At 44.4% G+C, this 18387-nt stretch overlaps 1 protein-coding gene across 6 annotated transcripts in view; it reads right to left on the minus strand.

Moving 5' to 3' along the window:
- Nucleotides 1-1401: 1401 nt before the first annotated feature.
- Nucleotides 1402-18387, minus strand: part of MPPED2 (metallophosphoesterase domain containing 2) — a 175854-nt gene continuing 158868 nt past the window's right edge. For all 6 annotated transcript variants that reach the window (XM_032843418.1, XM_032843421.1, XM_032843419.1 and 3 more), the window contains 3 exons: nt 9129-9244; nt 5629-5742; nt 1402-2803 (listed from right to left, as the gene is read on the minus strand). In XM_032843418.1, coding sequence (XP_032699309.1) covers nt 2685-2803; nt 5629-5742; nt 9129-9244 — 349 coding nt within the window. In that variant the 3' untranslated portion in view covers nt 1402-2684. The remainder of the gene's footprint in view (nt 2804-5628; nt 5743-9128; nt 9245-18387) is intronic.

Consider the following 18387-nt stretch of genomic DNA (forward strand, 5'->3'; position numbering starts at 1 on the left):
TTTGTGAGGATTAGGAACAAAATATGAGACCTGCTCAGCAGAGCGCCTGGTGATGAAAGGACGGCAAGTGCCAATTTGTAAGAGCTATTTCAAATGTTCCTTTGTTAGAAGGCCCAGTGGAGAAAGCTTCAGGCCTTTGGACAGTCACCCTGGCCCTCCTGGAGGCTATGTTCATACATATGGAACGATGAACCTGGACCACGAGCCAGTCTACCCCGCAGATTGAGCGGGCTGCGCGGCTTCCTGCCCCCTCACAATGGAAAGCAATTTTAGTTAAGTGCTTAGCTTAATTAGTTTGTGTTCAGACGTGCTGTCAAAAGCTGCACACGCACACTTGTCATCATGATCATCCCCCTGTCCCTGGAAAGCCTGCTTTTCCAGAAGTCTGAGCTTAGCTCCAGATGAAATTTCCATTCAGTCACTCTGACTCTCACTCCAGCTCCCTAGGAAGCGCCCTGAAGTCAACACCTTCTTCTATTGATGTGGCAGATCAGAGGAGGGTTGTTAAGTTCTCACAGTACCTCTTTTGGCCCATCATGGCCACTGTGGTCATGCACCACCTCTGCTTGGGAAGGTCAAGTGTCCGCTCTGTGAGCTCAGACCAAAGTGTCCACCACACACGCTGGGTGGCAGCCAAGACACTTAATCAATATTAACAATTAAGATGGCTACACACGTGAGTCTGAGCTGGAATTCTGGCCTAAAACATTCTCTCTACCCAGCGGGTACTGAAATCAAGGATTCTTTTCATCAGTTACACCAAAGAGTCCACAACAGAAGGAGGAAAGGAAGACCTGTGAGAATATGATCCAATGGGCACTGGAATGTAGACTTTTGGGCTACACTGCAGTTTTGAGATCATGTTGTTTTTCTTCACTGGCTGTTCCAGAGAAAATACAGAAAATATTATTTAGTTTACCACACCCCATTGTGCCTGTTGACTCCTGGCTGCCATAACATTTTAGCGATGGACATAAGTAAAGAACAGCGAGGGGGCAACGGTAACAGCTCCTGGGGACAAACGAGACCGAGTAGTGGTTACTCTCTTACCCACTGGTTCACCCTCTCTCCAGCACACACACAACCACAAAACCATCCCCAGCCTCCACTGCACGTGACCCTTCCTACAGAAATCACAATGGTCAAGACAAAATAGTCACCCTCTGAAGCCTACGGCAAGATAGATGACAGTGTGATGGAAGGAAAGAGGAGACTGAGTGCCTTATCGATCTACCTGCTGGCCTGTGAATGGTGGGTAATAAAAATTTATTGAAAATCAGAAAAAAAAAATCACTTATTCTAATTCTTCTGGAAGGCAGTACTAATGTTGCATATGAATAAATCCCCCTACCCCTTCCCCAGGACTAAAGCACCATCCTCCTACCCTCCAAACAGGACAGATTTAAAAATCTTGCAATTTTATTTGCATATAAAGGCCGCTAGATATAGAATATCACAATAAATTTAAAAGAAACAACTGCTTTCCTAAATTTCATTAACAAGATAACATAAAATAGAATAAAGCTCAACAGCATTTACAATGGGAAAACAGAAATGACTATTAGCGACAATATTTTGTGCTAGTGAAGATTGCATCGACACACAGTGCAAAATGGGGGGAGGGAGAGGAAGTAAGAAGACAATTCAGGGTATTTAAATATAAAGGACGACTAAGCCTTATTTTAGTTACCTTCCATTGCATCCACGTAAGTCTGTACATGCCTGTAACTGTACCTAGACTTAACTCAAGCTCTTTGAGACCTTGAGTTCTGAGACAATGTGTCAGCCCCTTTGGACTTCTGATGCCCTGCTATAAAGCATCCCTTTGCAGTTGTACTGTCCTTGGCAATATTAAACTCCTAACTTAGTCATAATACACAAAAAATATTTATATATATAAATCCATACTGAAAAGGAGTCTGCACGCTCAATTGTTTTTTTAACTGTATGAAATACCTGCTCTTGACAGATTCCATTTCCATATTTTTAAAGCTAAAATAATTTAAAAGAAACAAACAAACAATGAGATCTTGTATAACCACAGTACAGATCTCACTAGCTAAGCCATCCTTTAAACGAGGGCCGTTTTCTTCCCTGGACGCAGCTTTCTTTATAGTGAGAGTGTGAAGAGAAGTCTTTTCCACGCCTACTTTTGCTGAAAAGATTGCTATAAATCCAGGCCATGTCTGCAAAAAAGAAGGGTTACCAAGAAAACAACAACAACAAAACATCAAAAAATAAAACACTTCAAACAATACTCTTAAACAGTTGTGCAAATCTGGGTGGTTTTTAAAACACTACCTACCTGTTTTTCTTTCTTTTTTTTTTTTTTCCTTTTTCTTCCAGCTTAAAGCATATTAAAATAAGACTTTCATCACCTTTTTAAAAAGAAAGCTTGGCTGTCCTTTGGCGAATACTAACAATTTACAATGGCGTGGCCTTTGAGAAAACGAAGTCATTTTACAAATTCACAATGCTCCTTTCATTTTGAATGGATGCCCCATTTAAAAAAAATAATAATAAAATAAAGGAGAAGCACAACCTCTAGCGTCATTTGTGTTCCAGTAATTTACAAAAAGAACTCACAGGATTTGGAAATAAACAAGTAAGAGAATGTAAGTTTATAATTAGAAAAATGGCAGTTTATAGACCTTCCCTCACATTCCAATTGGGCTTTCGGAGCTTCAGGAACCCTGTGGGTTTGGAAGGTCAAATATAATTGGAGGGTTGGTCGGTTGAAAGCTGACTGTACACGTTGAGGCATTGATGTACGTTGTATAACCGTCGGTCATAATGCCGTAACCTGTGGAGACAGAGTGTCATGCTTTACTGTAATAGATACAAATGAGAGTGACTCAGTGGTGAGCTGTCACGCAAGGAAAACTAAAAAAATCTTTGCCAGTGGGCAGTGAGATGAGATTCAATGAAGCCTCCCCAGATGATAACAGCTTTCGGAAGCTGCCTTCCAATTACATTCTGTTTTCTTTAAAGGGAGAATCCTCACTTCAAAGAAAAGTGATTCTTTTTTTCTCTACTTAAGCATTAGATTTGTCAGGGAAAGACTGTGATTTCTTTCGTAGTGTGAATAAATAAAAAAAAAATTTTCCCCCTCTTTTTAAAATATGATTTTCATTTCAAAGCCCTGCATTAATTATTGAGTTCTAGGAACAGAAGAGTAAAGGGATTCCACAGGGTACACACCTCCAAACCCCACACGGGCTTCGGGACAGGTGTGGAGAGAAAGAGCCCTGGTTTGGGATCTAGGAGGGGTAGGTGTGTAGCTTCCTTATCTAGGAGATAATCTCTAAACTGCCTCAGTGAAAGTTAACAATACCAGAACTTATCTCCCTCGAATTGTGTGGCTTTGGTACTGAGTTCCGTTTCATTCATATAAGCCAAGTAATCGCTTTTCCCAGTGCTTTGCAGAAACATCACCAGAGGTTCAAGCAAGAAGGCTTCCTGCATGCAGTACATAAATCTCTCATGACCTATTGGAAGGAAACTAAGAAAGTTCCTCTGGGTCTTCGGTATGTAACTCCCTTTTATAATTTTTAATTTGTTGACATTTTCAGCATGTTTGCAAGTTTGCACATTTCCCTGGACCTTATACCTACCTTAGAGCCTCTAGAATTAAGTTTGTAATTCTATGTTGGTATCAGGTTCTTGTGGAATAGAAAAATATGCACGTGAGAAATTAAATTACCAGGACTTACAGAAATAGCTGAGGTTTTTTCCTTTCCTCTCCTTTTTTTTTTTTTCTTTCTTTCTATTTGCTAAAATGTGTCCAAGTAAGCCTGTGGAGAGCTTAATGAGGGTCAATGGAAAAATCTCTTAAGAAAAGAAAAGAGGCATTTAAAATGTGCACTGTTTAGTTCTGGGGTCATAAAGTCTTGTTATCTCTCTCCATCAAGAGGTTGGTATTTGCCCTCTCTCTGCCCTCTTCAGCTGTCTTAAGTGAATAAAAGTGAGACAAGTTTATTTGAATATGATCTCCTCCCTTTTAAGCAAGTTTATTATTTTGGGACTTCAGTGGAATTCCCCAATTGTCTGGCTAGCTTAAAGCTAATTAATGATTAAAAAAAAAAAAAAAAAAGGATGACATACAAACTTGTAGGCATGCTGCAGGAATTCAAGCCTGATAACTGTCCCCCAGAAATGCCGGTTAGACACGCGTTCCCACCCCCCCCCCCCCACGGATCCTATACCATGCCTTAGAGAAGTCCCCCCTTCTCTGGGACTAGGGCTCAAAGTCAGGGTAGGACGATGCCCACTCTTGGGAAATTGCACCCCAGCATTCCATGCGCTCGGGTGGTGCCTGCCCTTGGATTTTCTCAGGCATTAGTAGGATGATTTTCAATACATAATGCTTTTAAATCCACGCCTAACCCAGAAGCCAATGGATTTGTGGGCTTTGAACAGCACACTTTGTTTTCTCATTTCATCAGACACAGAGGCCTCAGCAACTCACCTGCAGATTCATAAATGACTGCGGAAGACAAGCTGTAAGGGGGAGCGGGAGAAAATACAGCAGCTGCCTACTATGTAAACGCACCCACAGCACGAAAACCCCCGGAACTGGAAGAGACCGGTAGGGCCAGGAAATCGAAGGCCTGCTGAAGGACAGCTTTGTACGTGTCTAAAAACCCTCACTTAAAAAAGGAAGGAAAGACAAAACCTAGAACCGTCAAGTTTCCTGGGAGGCTTTCGGGTTCTGTGAACTTGACTCCAGCTTACCGTGAAAGGCAGAACTAGAGGCAACTGGACCAGTTCCCCTTAAGGCGAGATTGAATTATTCTGTTTAGCCTCAGCCTGACCCTAAGAGTGCTGATGATTTCTGAGAAGTCTGAAAGGGTTTTCTGAGGTTCGTAAGGAAACAACTACCTGCAAATGTGCAGGTTCCTGCCGCTGCTGTTTAGAACCTTCACTGCATGTCTCAAGTTATCTGTTTCAGAGAATGCCTTGTCTTCCTGGGTCTTCACGTGTGTTCCATATGAAACACAGTATTTACAGGTAGAAAGAGGCCACGGAAGTTATTTTGTCTAATATCTAGCCCGTTTCTTCTATCTTAAAGAAAAAAAAAATATGTCCTTTTTGACCTCAAGTCTGCTCTCCATTGGTGGTTAGTAAACATTCCTCCCCGAAGCTCTGAGATTCCAGAAGTCGCCTGGGGGAGTGCTGGGCTTTCCACAGGATGAACCAAACCTAGTTCTTTCTCTCCACTTTCTCTCTGCTTCAGAGAGAGCAGCTCCACATAAAGCACCCATCAGGGCACCTGGGTGGCTCAGTGGGTTAAGCTTCTGTCTTTGGCTCGGGTCATGATCTCAGGGTCCTGGGATCGAGCTCCACATTGGGCTCTCTTCTCAGCGGGAAGCCTGCTCTCTCTCTGCCTGCTTCTCTGCCTACTTGTGATCTCTGTCTGTCAAATAAATAAATAAAATCTTTAAAAAAAAAAACAAACACGCATCAGTGTCATACGCAGGTGCTTCTCCTTAAAAAAGGGTTCTGTCCCTGGTAAAAAGTTTGACAACCACTGCTCCAGTCATTCCCAGGGTAGCCGAGGTCCCCACTCTGGAATGAGATCACGGATGATGACACAGCAACTCGTGAATGCCTTTCTTCTGATCTTACCTTCATGGATGCCACCAAAAACGTGGAGCTTGGGCCGGACTCGCCTCTGGACGGTGTTTAAAAGCTCCACGCAGCCCACTCTTTGAAGCTCCTTTGGAACCCAGTCTCGAAAACCTATGGGCAAAATGCAATCAATACTCTTAATTTTCCTTCTTCAGGTAAGGTTTCATTTAGACTTTCAGGAAGCCATAACTCACAGAAGGTTTATTACATTATCTGTAATCCTAGACTCTCCATTAAAGCTCACAATGGCTTTTAAGGAACTTTTCACTTGTCACTTTGTCTTCTTTAGGTTCTTGAAACTTTTTTTTTTTTTTTTTGGTTTCCATTTTTTTCTTTCTGTTAATTAACATTTTTTTTTTTTTTTTTCGTAAGGGATTTGATTTATGCGGCCCTGGTTTCAAATTTTCATGGGCCTAATGACATGTATTCCCGGCAGTTCCTGCAATATCTCTTTCTTTTACAATTCAGTTACTTTCTCCTTTATTATATCTTTCTTATAGCACTTTACCTCTAAGATGGCTCAAAGAAGACAGGCTAGGAAGGGCTGTCTATAAACTGGCCACAAGATACCCAGCTGTCCTTAGGTATATCAGCTCTTAACCCTTGCTGGTTCCTGCTGACCAAATCTTGGAAATGTCCAGCTCTTCCTCAAGTCTCCTCTCTAACAATAGGCACCAACGTGACCTCATGGCGGCATCCCATAAGCTGGGGCTAATTGACTACCTTTAAAGTAAAAGCCGCTTACTTCCATGCTTAATGCAGAAAATCCATAAAAACGGACATCAATTATAGCACAAGTCAGGTATCTGAATGATGATGGTCAAAATGGAACCCATACGCCTCAGCAGGGTGGGTATAAAGAAGGCAGGTGGGACTAACAGCTAAATCGTCATCCATGAGAATCCAGACCATAGCTTCATTAGGGGATTTCTGCTATTTAGAAATGATCAAGGAGAAATGGACAGATAAGCTTGTTCCACTTTGCTTGAAGAAACTGTAGAAATGAAAATATAGCATCTCTGTACAAATAGGTTACGTGGAGGTTGGGAAATGGCTGGAGAGGCTGGAAAGAACATCAGATGAAAATGGGGGCCCCATAAAACTTCAACCAGGGGTTTCAAAACTGTTAATCAGAGAAAAAAAATCTTTAATCCACAGTGACTGGCATATTCTGGCATATTCCCTCATGGATGTCTTTTTCTCGAAGGGGGAAAATATCTAATTCATATATAATCAACCTGAGAAAGGCAGCCTGTTTCTACCATAATAGTAAAGTCTCATAGAGCTTTACTCATAGAGTAAAGTCTCTTTCCTCCTCAGTGGGGCCCATCTTCATCTCCCACCCCAATCCGGCATTTCCACATGAATCCCAATAATGTACTGATTAAGGCTCAACCTCACCTTGTGAAAACATTGCCTGACCTTTTATTTTGGAACTTCTTGAGGAAGAACTCACTTTGCCATATGCATAGCCCTCTCCAGATTACTCCATGTTTGCTACAGAGAGAGGGATGGTAGGCTCCCTGTGGAAAGTTCCTGGGATGTCTGAATTCTTTGGAGGCTAGAATTCAGACTTATTACTACTGCCATTGGCTTCTGTACCAAAATTAATGGTTTGATGAATCTGTCAATCAATTGTTCTGTCCAAAGTTGTGTTCCAGATAACACTTGAGTCATGTGGATGTTTCTGTGGTGAGAATATCCCAGTCTTATTTACAATACACAACCTTAGGGGAATCATGTCTGTACCCAAGGAGGCTGCTCAGTAAAAGGATCAAGTTGGCTGGGATGCCCTCTCTGTAGGTCTCGATGGGTAACTCATGCTAATCAGATATTTAGCTAGCCATTCAGGAGTTAGTCTCTAATGACTGCAAAATAGGGAAATTAATGAATTATGGATGATACTTGTTGTTGGTAAGTATAATCTTTTAAAACATGGGATGGGATGGGATGGGATGGGACGAAATAGGGAAAAAAGCATGGGGATGGTAATTCTTAAATATTGAAAAAGTCAGGAAGTGCTAGATCTTGTGCAAATCTGGACAATCTCCCTATGTGCAACAGAGCTGGCTTCTCTTCTCTTGTCTCCCTATCATTAAAATGTGCCACCATAACTCACACCTGGGTCCTCCCTTTGACTATTTCTATGTGAAACACAGAGCACTCCCCTGGTAAGAGAAGGAAAGCAGCCCTACGTGGGTTGGAGGAAACAATACTTACAAAGATTAAATTCACAGTAGGGGACATGTGTTAGATTTTCTTATTTTTCAGGTTGACAGAGGAGGGAAGTGATATGGACAACAACCCAAGCCAAAGGGAAAAATTGTGAAAATAATTGTATTTTCTTCCTTTTTCCAAACCAAACCTTGCTACTACTATACATGTGGACATTTATTAAGAGTGCACATTTCATGTTACGTGTTTTTTTTACCACAATCAAAGAAAAAGAAAACTCTCCTACTAAAAAAGTGAAGTATCTTAATATCTTGAGGACACCTTTGTTGGACAGGAAGGGTCCTGGCATAATAGATACCAGACAGATGGGGACCAGGGTGATAGGCACGTTTGAAAAATGTTCTGTGGCTAAGCCAAAGAGATCACAAGTTCTTGAATAATTAAAAGATAATCATATAAGTCAAAGAATCATCTTCTAGGCCATAATCTTCATAACTAAAGGTAGCTCTGAAGCATGCTGGTGATCTAAACCGGATGTGGGTTCAAGGATTCTGTAGGATGACTGTCTCTAAGTAACTTTCAACATAAGTCCTTATTTAACACCTTAGGTTTTTAAAAAAAAAAAGAAAAAAGAATTCTTTGCTCATACAATCAGCTCAAGTGTTAAACTTTTAAAGATTTCCTAGATCTATTATATGGAAAAGAAAAATGAGCTACTTTATCTTATCTCTAGGAGAAAGAGAGGGACAGAGACAGAGAGACAGAGAGAGAAAAAGGAGGCAGAGGGAGAAGGAGAGAGAATTTCAAGCAGACTCCACGCTGAGCACAGAGCCCAATGTGAGGCTCGATCCCACTACCCGAGCCGAAACCAAGAGCCAAATGCTTAACTAACTGTGCCACCCAGGCACCCCAAATGAGCTACTTTAAACAAAAGTTTCCATCATTTCATTCTCTCACAAGCCCTGTGACTGGGAGGTCTGTGTCTGCCTTCCATTGCCCACCCCACCTCCCTCACTCCTAAGTGAGTACAGTTCTTAAAATAAATGATCGAGCTCAAAAGGCTGTGGTGCTCCACACTCATTTGATTTTCCCTGACTCAACGAAATAAAAAAATTTAATTTCAAGAACACCTGTAAGCCCAGCAGAACTGCTGAGTTTAATTATCATACTGGTTTCTTTTAAAGACATTGACTTCTCTTTTTGTGTTCGCTTTTTATTTTTTGAAGGAAAAGGATTCTATCCCTGAAGCATTATTTATTATGCTTCATTATTATGAAAAAAGGCATCCCTTATGACAAAAGGACAACCTTTGCTTCACTTACCTAGAGGAGGTCCGTGTGTCATGAGTATGTCGATGCCCTCAGGTATGAGGTTCCACTTGTCCAGCAGAGACTGACCTCTGGGCAGGTTAAAACCCCATCCATTAAACCACGGGGTCCTTTGGGGGAGATAATGCACACGGTATCAGGCCAGCAGAGCCGCGTTTCCGCTCGACAATATTTCTCTCCCGCACATTCCCCCCACGGTGTGCATTGCTCTCTTTTCTCTTTTTGAGGGCTGGCCCCGGCAGCGGGATGCTTTTTTGTTGACTGCTTCAAAACCAAGGCATTTGAAAGCAAGTGTGGAGCCGAATTGTTCAACCAGAGAGGGGCACACGAGTCTCTACAGTGGAGACTCTCCCAGCAGACCTCTATCAAAATTTTAACAATGCTTTGTCTTCTCCTCCAAATCTCCACACTTCCTAAGATGCCTAGTTCTGATCCCAAGCATTTCCACCCTTCCTGCAGTATCTCAGAGCTCAGAAATTCTATCAGGACGCCTTCCCTCCCCCCCTCACCCCCCGCCACCACCCGGATCACCGTGACACTGCTTCACCAGGAGCATTCTTACTAACGCGCCTGGAGAAAAAGCTGGTGGTCAGAAGGCAGAGTGCGAATCCCTGTACACGGAGATGTTCTAAATACGCTGGACAGAGAAAGCTGAAAAAATACAGGGCTCTGATGGGGGGACAGGGAACAAAGAGCAAAGGTGGGCTTTTCCTCTTGTCATCAAAAGGAAGATTTGGGGGTCACTCTGGAATCCGCTCTCCTGACAGGGAACGGAAGCAGTCCACCCTCTCCGCAACTTCTGCTCTAGGAGCGAGTTTCTGAGACTGACCACTTCATGCAGAAGTGAATGGGTTTGGGTCCCTCCTGGGAGCATCTCTAGTTGGTGCTGAACATGCCTCAACCATTTTTAATAACAAGAGAATAACCATTTTTTCTCTACAGATGCTACCGGCTAAATCACGTCAGAACAAAGCGGTTCCCAGGGCTGTCCTCCCGAACATCTAGTTACAACCTTCATTTTTTAAAAATGACTCTTTCCCCTCCTGTAGGAAAACTCTCACTTGCTAACACATACATGCAAAAGATAAGCTGGTCAGTTTTCTAGATAAGCTGAACTTTCCTCTTCGACTTAAGTTGGCCCTTCCGTGCCGAAGAGGGGACCCTGTGTCCAAGTCAACCTGGTCTGTCGACTGACCAAACGAGGTTGCACTCTTACTTAACGCCAGTCATGGGCCAGACAATCAGACTCTCTCAAGACTCAGAACACGGAAATACAGACGCAGCATTCATTTGGTGTAGGAAAGGACAGAATGAAAGGAGGGTACCTGAAAACCATGTGAAAATTCATCTTACAAATAAAAACCTCAGTTCCCACTGATGTGCTTGAAAGAAAGTTCCAGAGATAACAGACTGTGTGGCCCCAGCTAGAAAAAGTGAAAGCAAGAAAGTATCTGACCTGGTTCCTATAATTATTTTCCAAGTTCCTAAGCCATCTTCAGGGGTTTACTTAGAGTAACAATAATAACTTTTAAAGCTATTAATTGCCAAGGGCTTACCCTGTGTCAAGAAACCATTCTAAACACTTTATTTGTATTAACACATTTAAACTTCACAACGAGCTTATGAGGTAGCTACTAGTACTAATTCCATTTTACAGATGAGGAAACTGAGGCACAGAGAGCTTAAGTAAGCACAACCAGTAAGCCGGATATGAACCCAAACAATCTGGTTCCAAAACCTATATACTCTCAGCTATCACACAACTCGTCTTCTGACATAGTACTTGGCCTGGGTGAGCTTCTTCAGTACTCATTTAAGTTTAAGTGTCTTGTTGCTTCAAGCCAAATGAGCTCTGAGCTGGGATCAGGTGCATGGTTCTGAAATCCAGCAATGAGAGCGTGGAGTGGACACCAGTGGTGTCTGCCTGTCCAGCTCTTTCACTCTTCTTTTGGTAACGGCCTCTGAATTTTCTTTGCAGAACCTCTCCCTCCCGCTCTCGGTACATGTGCTGTGCTAAGGCTGGCTCATCACTGCTCTAAGATCTCCGTGAACAGAAACTGGTCTAGGGATGTGCGTATGGCCAAGCTGGGAGTCATCCTCAGGCTCTTGCTGGTGCTACTGAAAAAGAGGTCATGGGTTCCTCTCTGGGATCCTGGGTCTTGAGAACTCTGTAGGCTTGGAATTGCCTGGGGGCTTTGGCTTAGCCACCATGCAGAGGGCCTGTGCTTGAGAATCAAACCATTGCCAATTAAAAAAAAAAAAAAAAAAAAAAAAAAGGAAAGGGGAAAAAAAGAAAGAAAGAAAGAAAAAAAGCCAAGCAAAGAAACAAGAGTACCCGGATGACCTTGTTGGACATATGGATCCACCTGTACCTAAAGCCAATCATACATTTCCTTTCAAGTATTTAAGCTAATAAAATATTTTTATTAACTTGAGTTAGGTTTTTTCCCACAAGTGAAAGAGTCCTAATACATAAAATTGTCATATTTAGTGTGAAAACGACTTCTGTACTTATGGTAGGCAACAACGTCCACCCCCACTCCTACCCGAAAGATGTCCATGTCCTGATCCCTGGAACCTGTGAATCTATGACCCTACATGGCAAAGGGAATTAAGGATGCTGATGATGGAGTTCAGGAGCTCATCATGCTGACCTTAAAATGGGGGAGATTATTCTGGATCATCATGGGGGTAATCCCACGGGTCGCCCAAAGCAGAGGAGAGAGGCAGAAGAGAGGAAGGAAGTGATGTAACGTAAGGACTCAACCTGCTGTTGCTGGCTTCGCACGTGAAGGAGGAGGAACACAAGCCCAGGGATGTGGGCAGCCTCCAGAAACTGGAAAAGTTAAGGAGAGAAAAGGAATTCTCCCACAGAGCCCCCAGAAAAACAAACAAACAAACGAAAACAAAAAACAAAACAGAGCCCTGCTGACATCCAGAGTTTAGCCAGACTTCTGACCGACCGACTGGAAGATCCTAAATAGATGTCACAAGTCACTAAACCTGTAGTGATTTGTTACAGCAGCCAACAGGATACCGATACAGTGGCTAAAATGTCTGAGCCGTCTCTACCCTCGAGGAGCTGTACGCGGCACTGGGTCTTACCTAGCGCACCACCTAACGCCTGGGCAGCCAATCAGCACAGCTCTTCTCAGCCTCGCTCCCCTGCTCAGCTAGACGCTGGGCTTTTGGTTTCCTCGGAGGAAAAGGCAGCACTTGCTTTCTTATCCCAGGCTGCCAGGGAGGCACAGACATCGCAGGCCTGAGGGTAACGCGAGGTAGACCCTCTTAGGGCTCAATGAGCCAATCTTGCGTCCGTTTACCTTCTAGGACTTCCTACCTTCAGGTTCTTAAACATTTTCATTAGAGTCTGAAACAGACCTTTCCCAGTTTGGGATGCCCACCCTTCCTGTTCATTTTACAGTGACCCCTTTCCATGATTTGTCTTAAAAGTAAAAAGAAAAAAAAAATGGCAAGTTCAAAACCCAGTGAAAACTCAGTGAGCATTTTGGCACGAGAAAGAGAAAAATAAGCAAAAACATCTGTTTTCCTAGATTTTGAAAACAAGCTTCTGGGCCTATGGTTCCTGTCTGAATGGCAAATAAAGAAGGCTTGAAAGCGACCCAAGCACACCCAAGTAGCTGGTACAATGAGGAGCTCTGATTTCAGTCAGAGTCTGTCTGAGGGCAGTCAGCCTCTGGACCCCCAGGTCATCCCAGGGGATTCCAGAGTCATAGGAATAAGACTTCAATTTTCAGTCTTTCTAATTTTCTCTCGCAGAGGCTTCTCGGGAAACCCACAGCACTATTCCCCCAGGAAGTGCTCCGTTTTATAAGTGCTTTGCAAGAGTAAGACAGGCCCATTGTCTTTGGATACCCCAAATTTTATTTGGTTAATGTTAAACTTGTGACAAAATCCAGAAGTTTCCAAGTTAAGGGTAAACTTTAAAAATATCTGGCTTTCATTTTGACTCAAGCCTATATGGACATGTATGAAGTGAGACAGAATTTAAATTATAAGAAAAGGAACATTTATCTAGTCCCTGATATGCTTTACACAGAGGTTTTAACATAGACTATTAAACTTAATTACTCATAACAATCCATGAATTAACAATCCGTGAGTACTGCCAGCTCTATTTTTAGATAAAAAGGCTGAAGATCAGTGATATCAAGTAACTTGTCAATATTCCTAGGATTGGTTAAGTAGCGAGCCCAGATTCAAGATTCAGATCTGCCGTCTCCAAAGCCAGCTTTGGACTAGAAAGTTTCAGTTCCCTTGCACAAGTCTGAACTGAAACTTTCTAGTCCAATTGTGGTCTTGGCTTTCACACCTGTAAAGTAAAAACAGGGTCGCTCCATACAGTCGCTTAGGCTGTGCACTGCTCAGCTTCAGGGGGTGCTGTGGTATTGTGTGATCGAAGTGGCTCTTAGCAAAAATGGAATGTGACTTCAATGATGTTATTATGGCTTTTATAGGATATTTTCTGTTCCTTTAGATCCTCCAAATAAGGCCTTTTCCACAAGACAACGGCCAGAGAATCGGGAAAGCAGCCAGTGATGTGTGCCAGAATTAACCCAGCATGGCTTTAATAAACAGGGGCACACAGAAGAGACCTATGTGCTTATTCTCATTCTGGCATCCATTTATTAACTCACGTGAGTTAGTTAAGAGAGGGATGGTCAGTGGGCCACTTTCCTCATCTGAAAAATGAATGAGTCCATGGATTTGACTACTGGATTTCAGGACTGCTTGTAGGTTGCAGAAATCTCATGCAGGAGCCCCACACCCAAAGCAGGTACATGCAGGGGTGCTCTTGCTGGAGGGCTGGGAAGAAGGAGCTCTGAACCTGCTCACTCCCTGAGCTCCCTCCTCCTTTCTGACCTCTGCTTCCAAGCGAAGCCAGCAAAACCCGGCACTTGATGGTCCTTCTGTAATCAAGAAATCCTAACATTCACTAAGTCTGTGCAGACTATCCATGCTCTAAATAAATACTGTGACTCACTCTCAATGAATTGCCGAAATTGCCTATAAGGGACCAAGTCCAGTGTGGAAGAAATAGGTGCACAGAGCAGAGACCAAATGTGTCAGTATCAATGAATAATGCTTTATCCAGTTGAGTTTCAACCTGAAACATGAAACCCCAGCAGTGAGCCCATCAGGGGTTCACTGGAAAATGTGTGCACAGTCAACCTCCAGTGCCCCACAATGGGTTTTATTCTGTAGCAATGGGGGGTGAGGGGGGAGAGGTGGGGGAGGCATCCAGAGGAACAATGTCTATTGCCTCAACCAAGGACTTAGTAATTAGCTGTGACTAACAAATACCACATGGGAACCAACTTGTAAGAAAATGTCCCACAAAGCGCCCTATTGCCCGTGGGCCAATCAGAACGCACAACCCATCCCCTTACAGAGAAGGATTAGAAAACTCTGGAAGGAAGGGGAGCACTACAGCTGCTTGAAGCCATTGGACCAAAGACTCAGATGGACAGAAGCTGCGGGTGCTTTCAGGGCTCCCTCCCCCTTGCTCTCACAATTAGGGTCACTTGGCTTCTCAGGGCCAAAAGTCCAGGGGCAGGCGCTAAGGGAGTTAATGTAGGCAGAACTTGTTCCAAACAATGTCAACACAAAACAGGTTTTCTATATGGAACTGGGTTGAGATGCAATCGCTGCAAAGGTCATCTGTGTTTGCAGTACACAGCGCTGTGGTGCGGGCAGAAGGGAGCTGCGGGACCATAAATCTGAGATTAGGACAGGTGAATGACTGTTTACACTCTCCTACCCAAGTCAGTGGGGGCTGGGTACGCCCCGGGAAAGCAGGATTGGGAAAAGAGAAGGTCCTGTTCTGCTCACAGGGGCTACTCAGGTTCACAGCCCTGGTACTTGCTGGTCAACATCTACAAATTCCCCAGGTTCAGACAAGCCCTGGGCAGGCTGCATCACAAAGACTCGAGATTGCTATTAATAGACTTCTAGGTGCCTCCTGCAAAGATTAAGGTTTGGGAGCCTGGTGGGCTTACATGGAAGGTGTAACGTGCAAGGGCTCACAGCTGGTATGTTGGCCGTGTCACTCAGAGCTTCGAGGATCTGGGGGGTTCTGTTTACCACACTTGTTATGGAGGTTGGAGGTATGAACATGGATTATGGAATCCCAGATGAATGAAGTCCCAGGTCTACTCGCTTGTCGGTCTCTTCATCTTGCAAACAGAAACAGAGTATCTGCCTATGTGGGTAAAGTGAGATCACTTCTGCAAAACTTTTGGCAGAATACTGGCACAAAGTATTAATGTGCGGCTTTTAATTTACATACAAGATATATCAGCAATATACATGTAGGTGTATACCCCCCCACACACACACAGAGTCGCTCATGTTACTTTTTTACTAGAAATTCTTTCTAGAATTTCCCAAGCTTCAGCTCATCAAATAACAGGCCCTCCTGCTCCAGACTTTTGAAGAGTCCCCAATAAATAGGCAAGCATGGCTAGATAGCTCGATGGAGCCGGATTTTCTCTGGCTGATTACTTAGTAAAAGGCGCTTCCTCAGGTCACTTTTGAGTGGAAGTTTTTCAAACAGGCACTCGCTCACTGGCTCAGTCCTGCATAGACAATCCCGTGGAATGTAAGAGCACAGGGCAAAATGTTAGTCAAGGCTGCTTAGCTGGCTACCACAGGTGGTTAGATTTTGACAGGATCTTAAATTGGGAAAGTTCCAGGAAGGGGGTGACTTGGGGTCCTCGGAATATTAATAACAGGGCGCTTGGAGAGGCTCACTGGCAGCATGCACGAGCTACTAATTAACACCATCGCCGTAGCCTGGCATCTCCGTGAAGCAGGATTCAGAAGCTAGGGGTTTCCACACACAGTTTCCACACACAGCCGCTTTTCTGAACGACACACTTCAGAATTGCAACCTTGCTCACGCCCCGCTCTCCCAGGCGCCGTCGGCCCGTCTCCGACGGTACATCGCACCGGGTCCAACAGAAGCTAATTTAACCACCGCTGGTTAAAATCACACCGCACTACACAGCCCCCTTCACGTGCCATGAAGCTGTCACGATAATTCTTGATCTCCAGCTCACCTGACAGCTCAGCTAGCCCTCAGTCTAGGATGTGCCCTCGACTGCAAAGCTTCCCGTCAGCTGGAAATCGCAGCTTCCCTGGCACCAGATGTGTCATCCTGAACATCCAGAGGAAAGGCAGACACCTGCCCTACTCCCTCCCTGGCCTCCTTCTCTCTTCTTAGCTCTAGAGTTTGTGAAGAAGCCAGCCTTGTCCCCCAAGTCCCTCCACTTGGTAGCCCGGAAGTCACCCTTCCGTGCAATTAGAAAGATGCATTGGCCCTCAGAGGAACTTCCCCCGTTGCGCGGCGAGGAGACACACACACCAGTTGCCTCGGCTAGGGGACAGAGGAACGGCTTAGCTTCAGGGCGAGACTTACAGCCCCGTGCAGCTGCCTGGGAAGCCCGGTTGGCCCAAACCACGGGTGCAGTTGCCTGAAAGGCCACGGCCGGCTTCTCTCTCACACCAGCTGTCTAGTCCCATCTCTTCTCTGTGACTCTGCAACGCGCTCTTGCCTTCTTGAGGGCTTTGGGAGGAAGACAGACACTAATCTGATAAAGGGCCGTCGGGGGTGAACACCGTGGTCCGTGTGCTGTGGGCCGCACAGGAACAAATCTCACCTGCGGGGGGCCCCTGAGGCCCCTGAGCTGTAAGCAGGGGCTTTATAAACTAAAGACAGGTGCCTTTGCAAACATGCCAACTGTGTCCCTCTTTTTGGTAACGAATAAAGGTACAAGTGTCAGAATTCAGCCTCTGTTACCCATTTTCCTTTCCCCTGCTGGAAAGGAGATGGTGTAAGTGGAGTTTGCTTTAAGAACCCAGGGCAGGGAGCACCTGGATGGCTCAGCTGGTTAAGCAACTGCCTTCAGCTCAGGTCATGATCCTGAAGTCCTAGGATCGAGTCCCATATCAGGCTCTCTGTTCAGTGGGAGTCTGCTTCTCCCTCTGACTCTCCCCTTCTCGTTTTCTCTCTCTCTCATTCTCGCAAATAAGTAAAATCTTACAACAAAATCAAACAAAACAAAACACAAGGGCAGGGGGGAAGGCACAAAACAAAACCCCACTATGACCTGTTTTCCAATGTGGTGTGCCTTGAATTATTAAAAATAACATTACAGCATCTGTTGCCTTCCCATTGGGCTGTGTGGGAGGCTAAGCTCATCAACCATGCAAAGAGCCTGACAGGGTAGAGGGAAGGCCAGGGCAGGAACTCTGTTTTGGCGGGCAGGTGAAGCAGATTTGGGGAATGCCCAGGTGCATCCAGAAACAGCATTTTGTTTTGTGGCTGAGGAAATTAGAGGACCAGTACCAGGGTGCCCAGACCAGAAAATGGGCCCCATGTTGCCCTTTAACCCCCAGCAGGGAGAAATCCTCAAAGATGGAGATCAGCCAACTGTCCAGGCTTAAAAGAAAAAGGGAGGCTCAGTGGATGGTGAAGAGGAGATAAGAAAAGCAGCATTCCTTTTTTTTTTTCCTTTTTGGGTGATTTTTAAAATTTTGGTAAACAATGTATAACATAAAGCTTACCACTTTAGCCATTTTTAAAAGTGGATAATTCAGTGGCAGTCAGTACACTCACAACATTGTGCAACCACCACCACTATCCAGGCTCCAGAACTTTCTCCTCCTTCCAGACTGAAGCTCTGCACCCATGAAACAACAGCTCCCTCTCCCCGCAATCCCTCCAGATCCTGGCAACCACCGTTCTACTTTGTGTCTCTGAACAGGACTACTGCAGGTGTCTCACTGAAGCAGAATACCACATTTATCCTTGGCTCTGGCTTATATCCATTAGTACAATGTGTTCATGGTTCGCCCACACCACAGCATGTAGCGGGAAATCCACTCCCTTTTATGGCTCAATATTATCCCATGGTATGGCTACACAAGATCCAATTTCTCATCGAAGGTTTCTGAAAGTCTAGGATGTGCCAGGCATGAAGCTTGGCCATAGGGAGACATGGGGTCCCTTGCTTTGTGAAGCTGTGTGGTTACTGAGTTGAACGCCCAGTGAGGATGGGCTCAGTAGGGTACTCGTGGGGCAATTACTCATTCAACAAACATAACCTATTGTCAACCAGCAAGGCTTGTCGTGGGCTAGGTTCTGGCAAGGCAGATGCGGGAAGTCCAAAATTGAATATTGTTTCCAGGATAAACTCACAGCTTGCCATCTCACAGGTGAGGCTGCCCT

This window comes from Lontra canadensis, unplaced genomic scaffold, assembly GCF_010015895.1.
Source record: "Lontra canadensis isolate GAN:19392208 unplaced genomic scaffold, GSC_riverotter_1.0 scaffold140, whole genome shotgun sequence".
Classification (NCBI taxonomy): Eukaryota; Metazoa; Chordata; class Mammalia; order Carnivora; family Mustelidae; genus Lontra; species Lontra canadensis.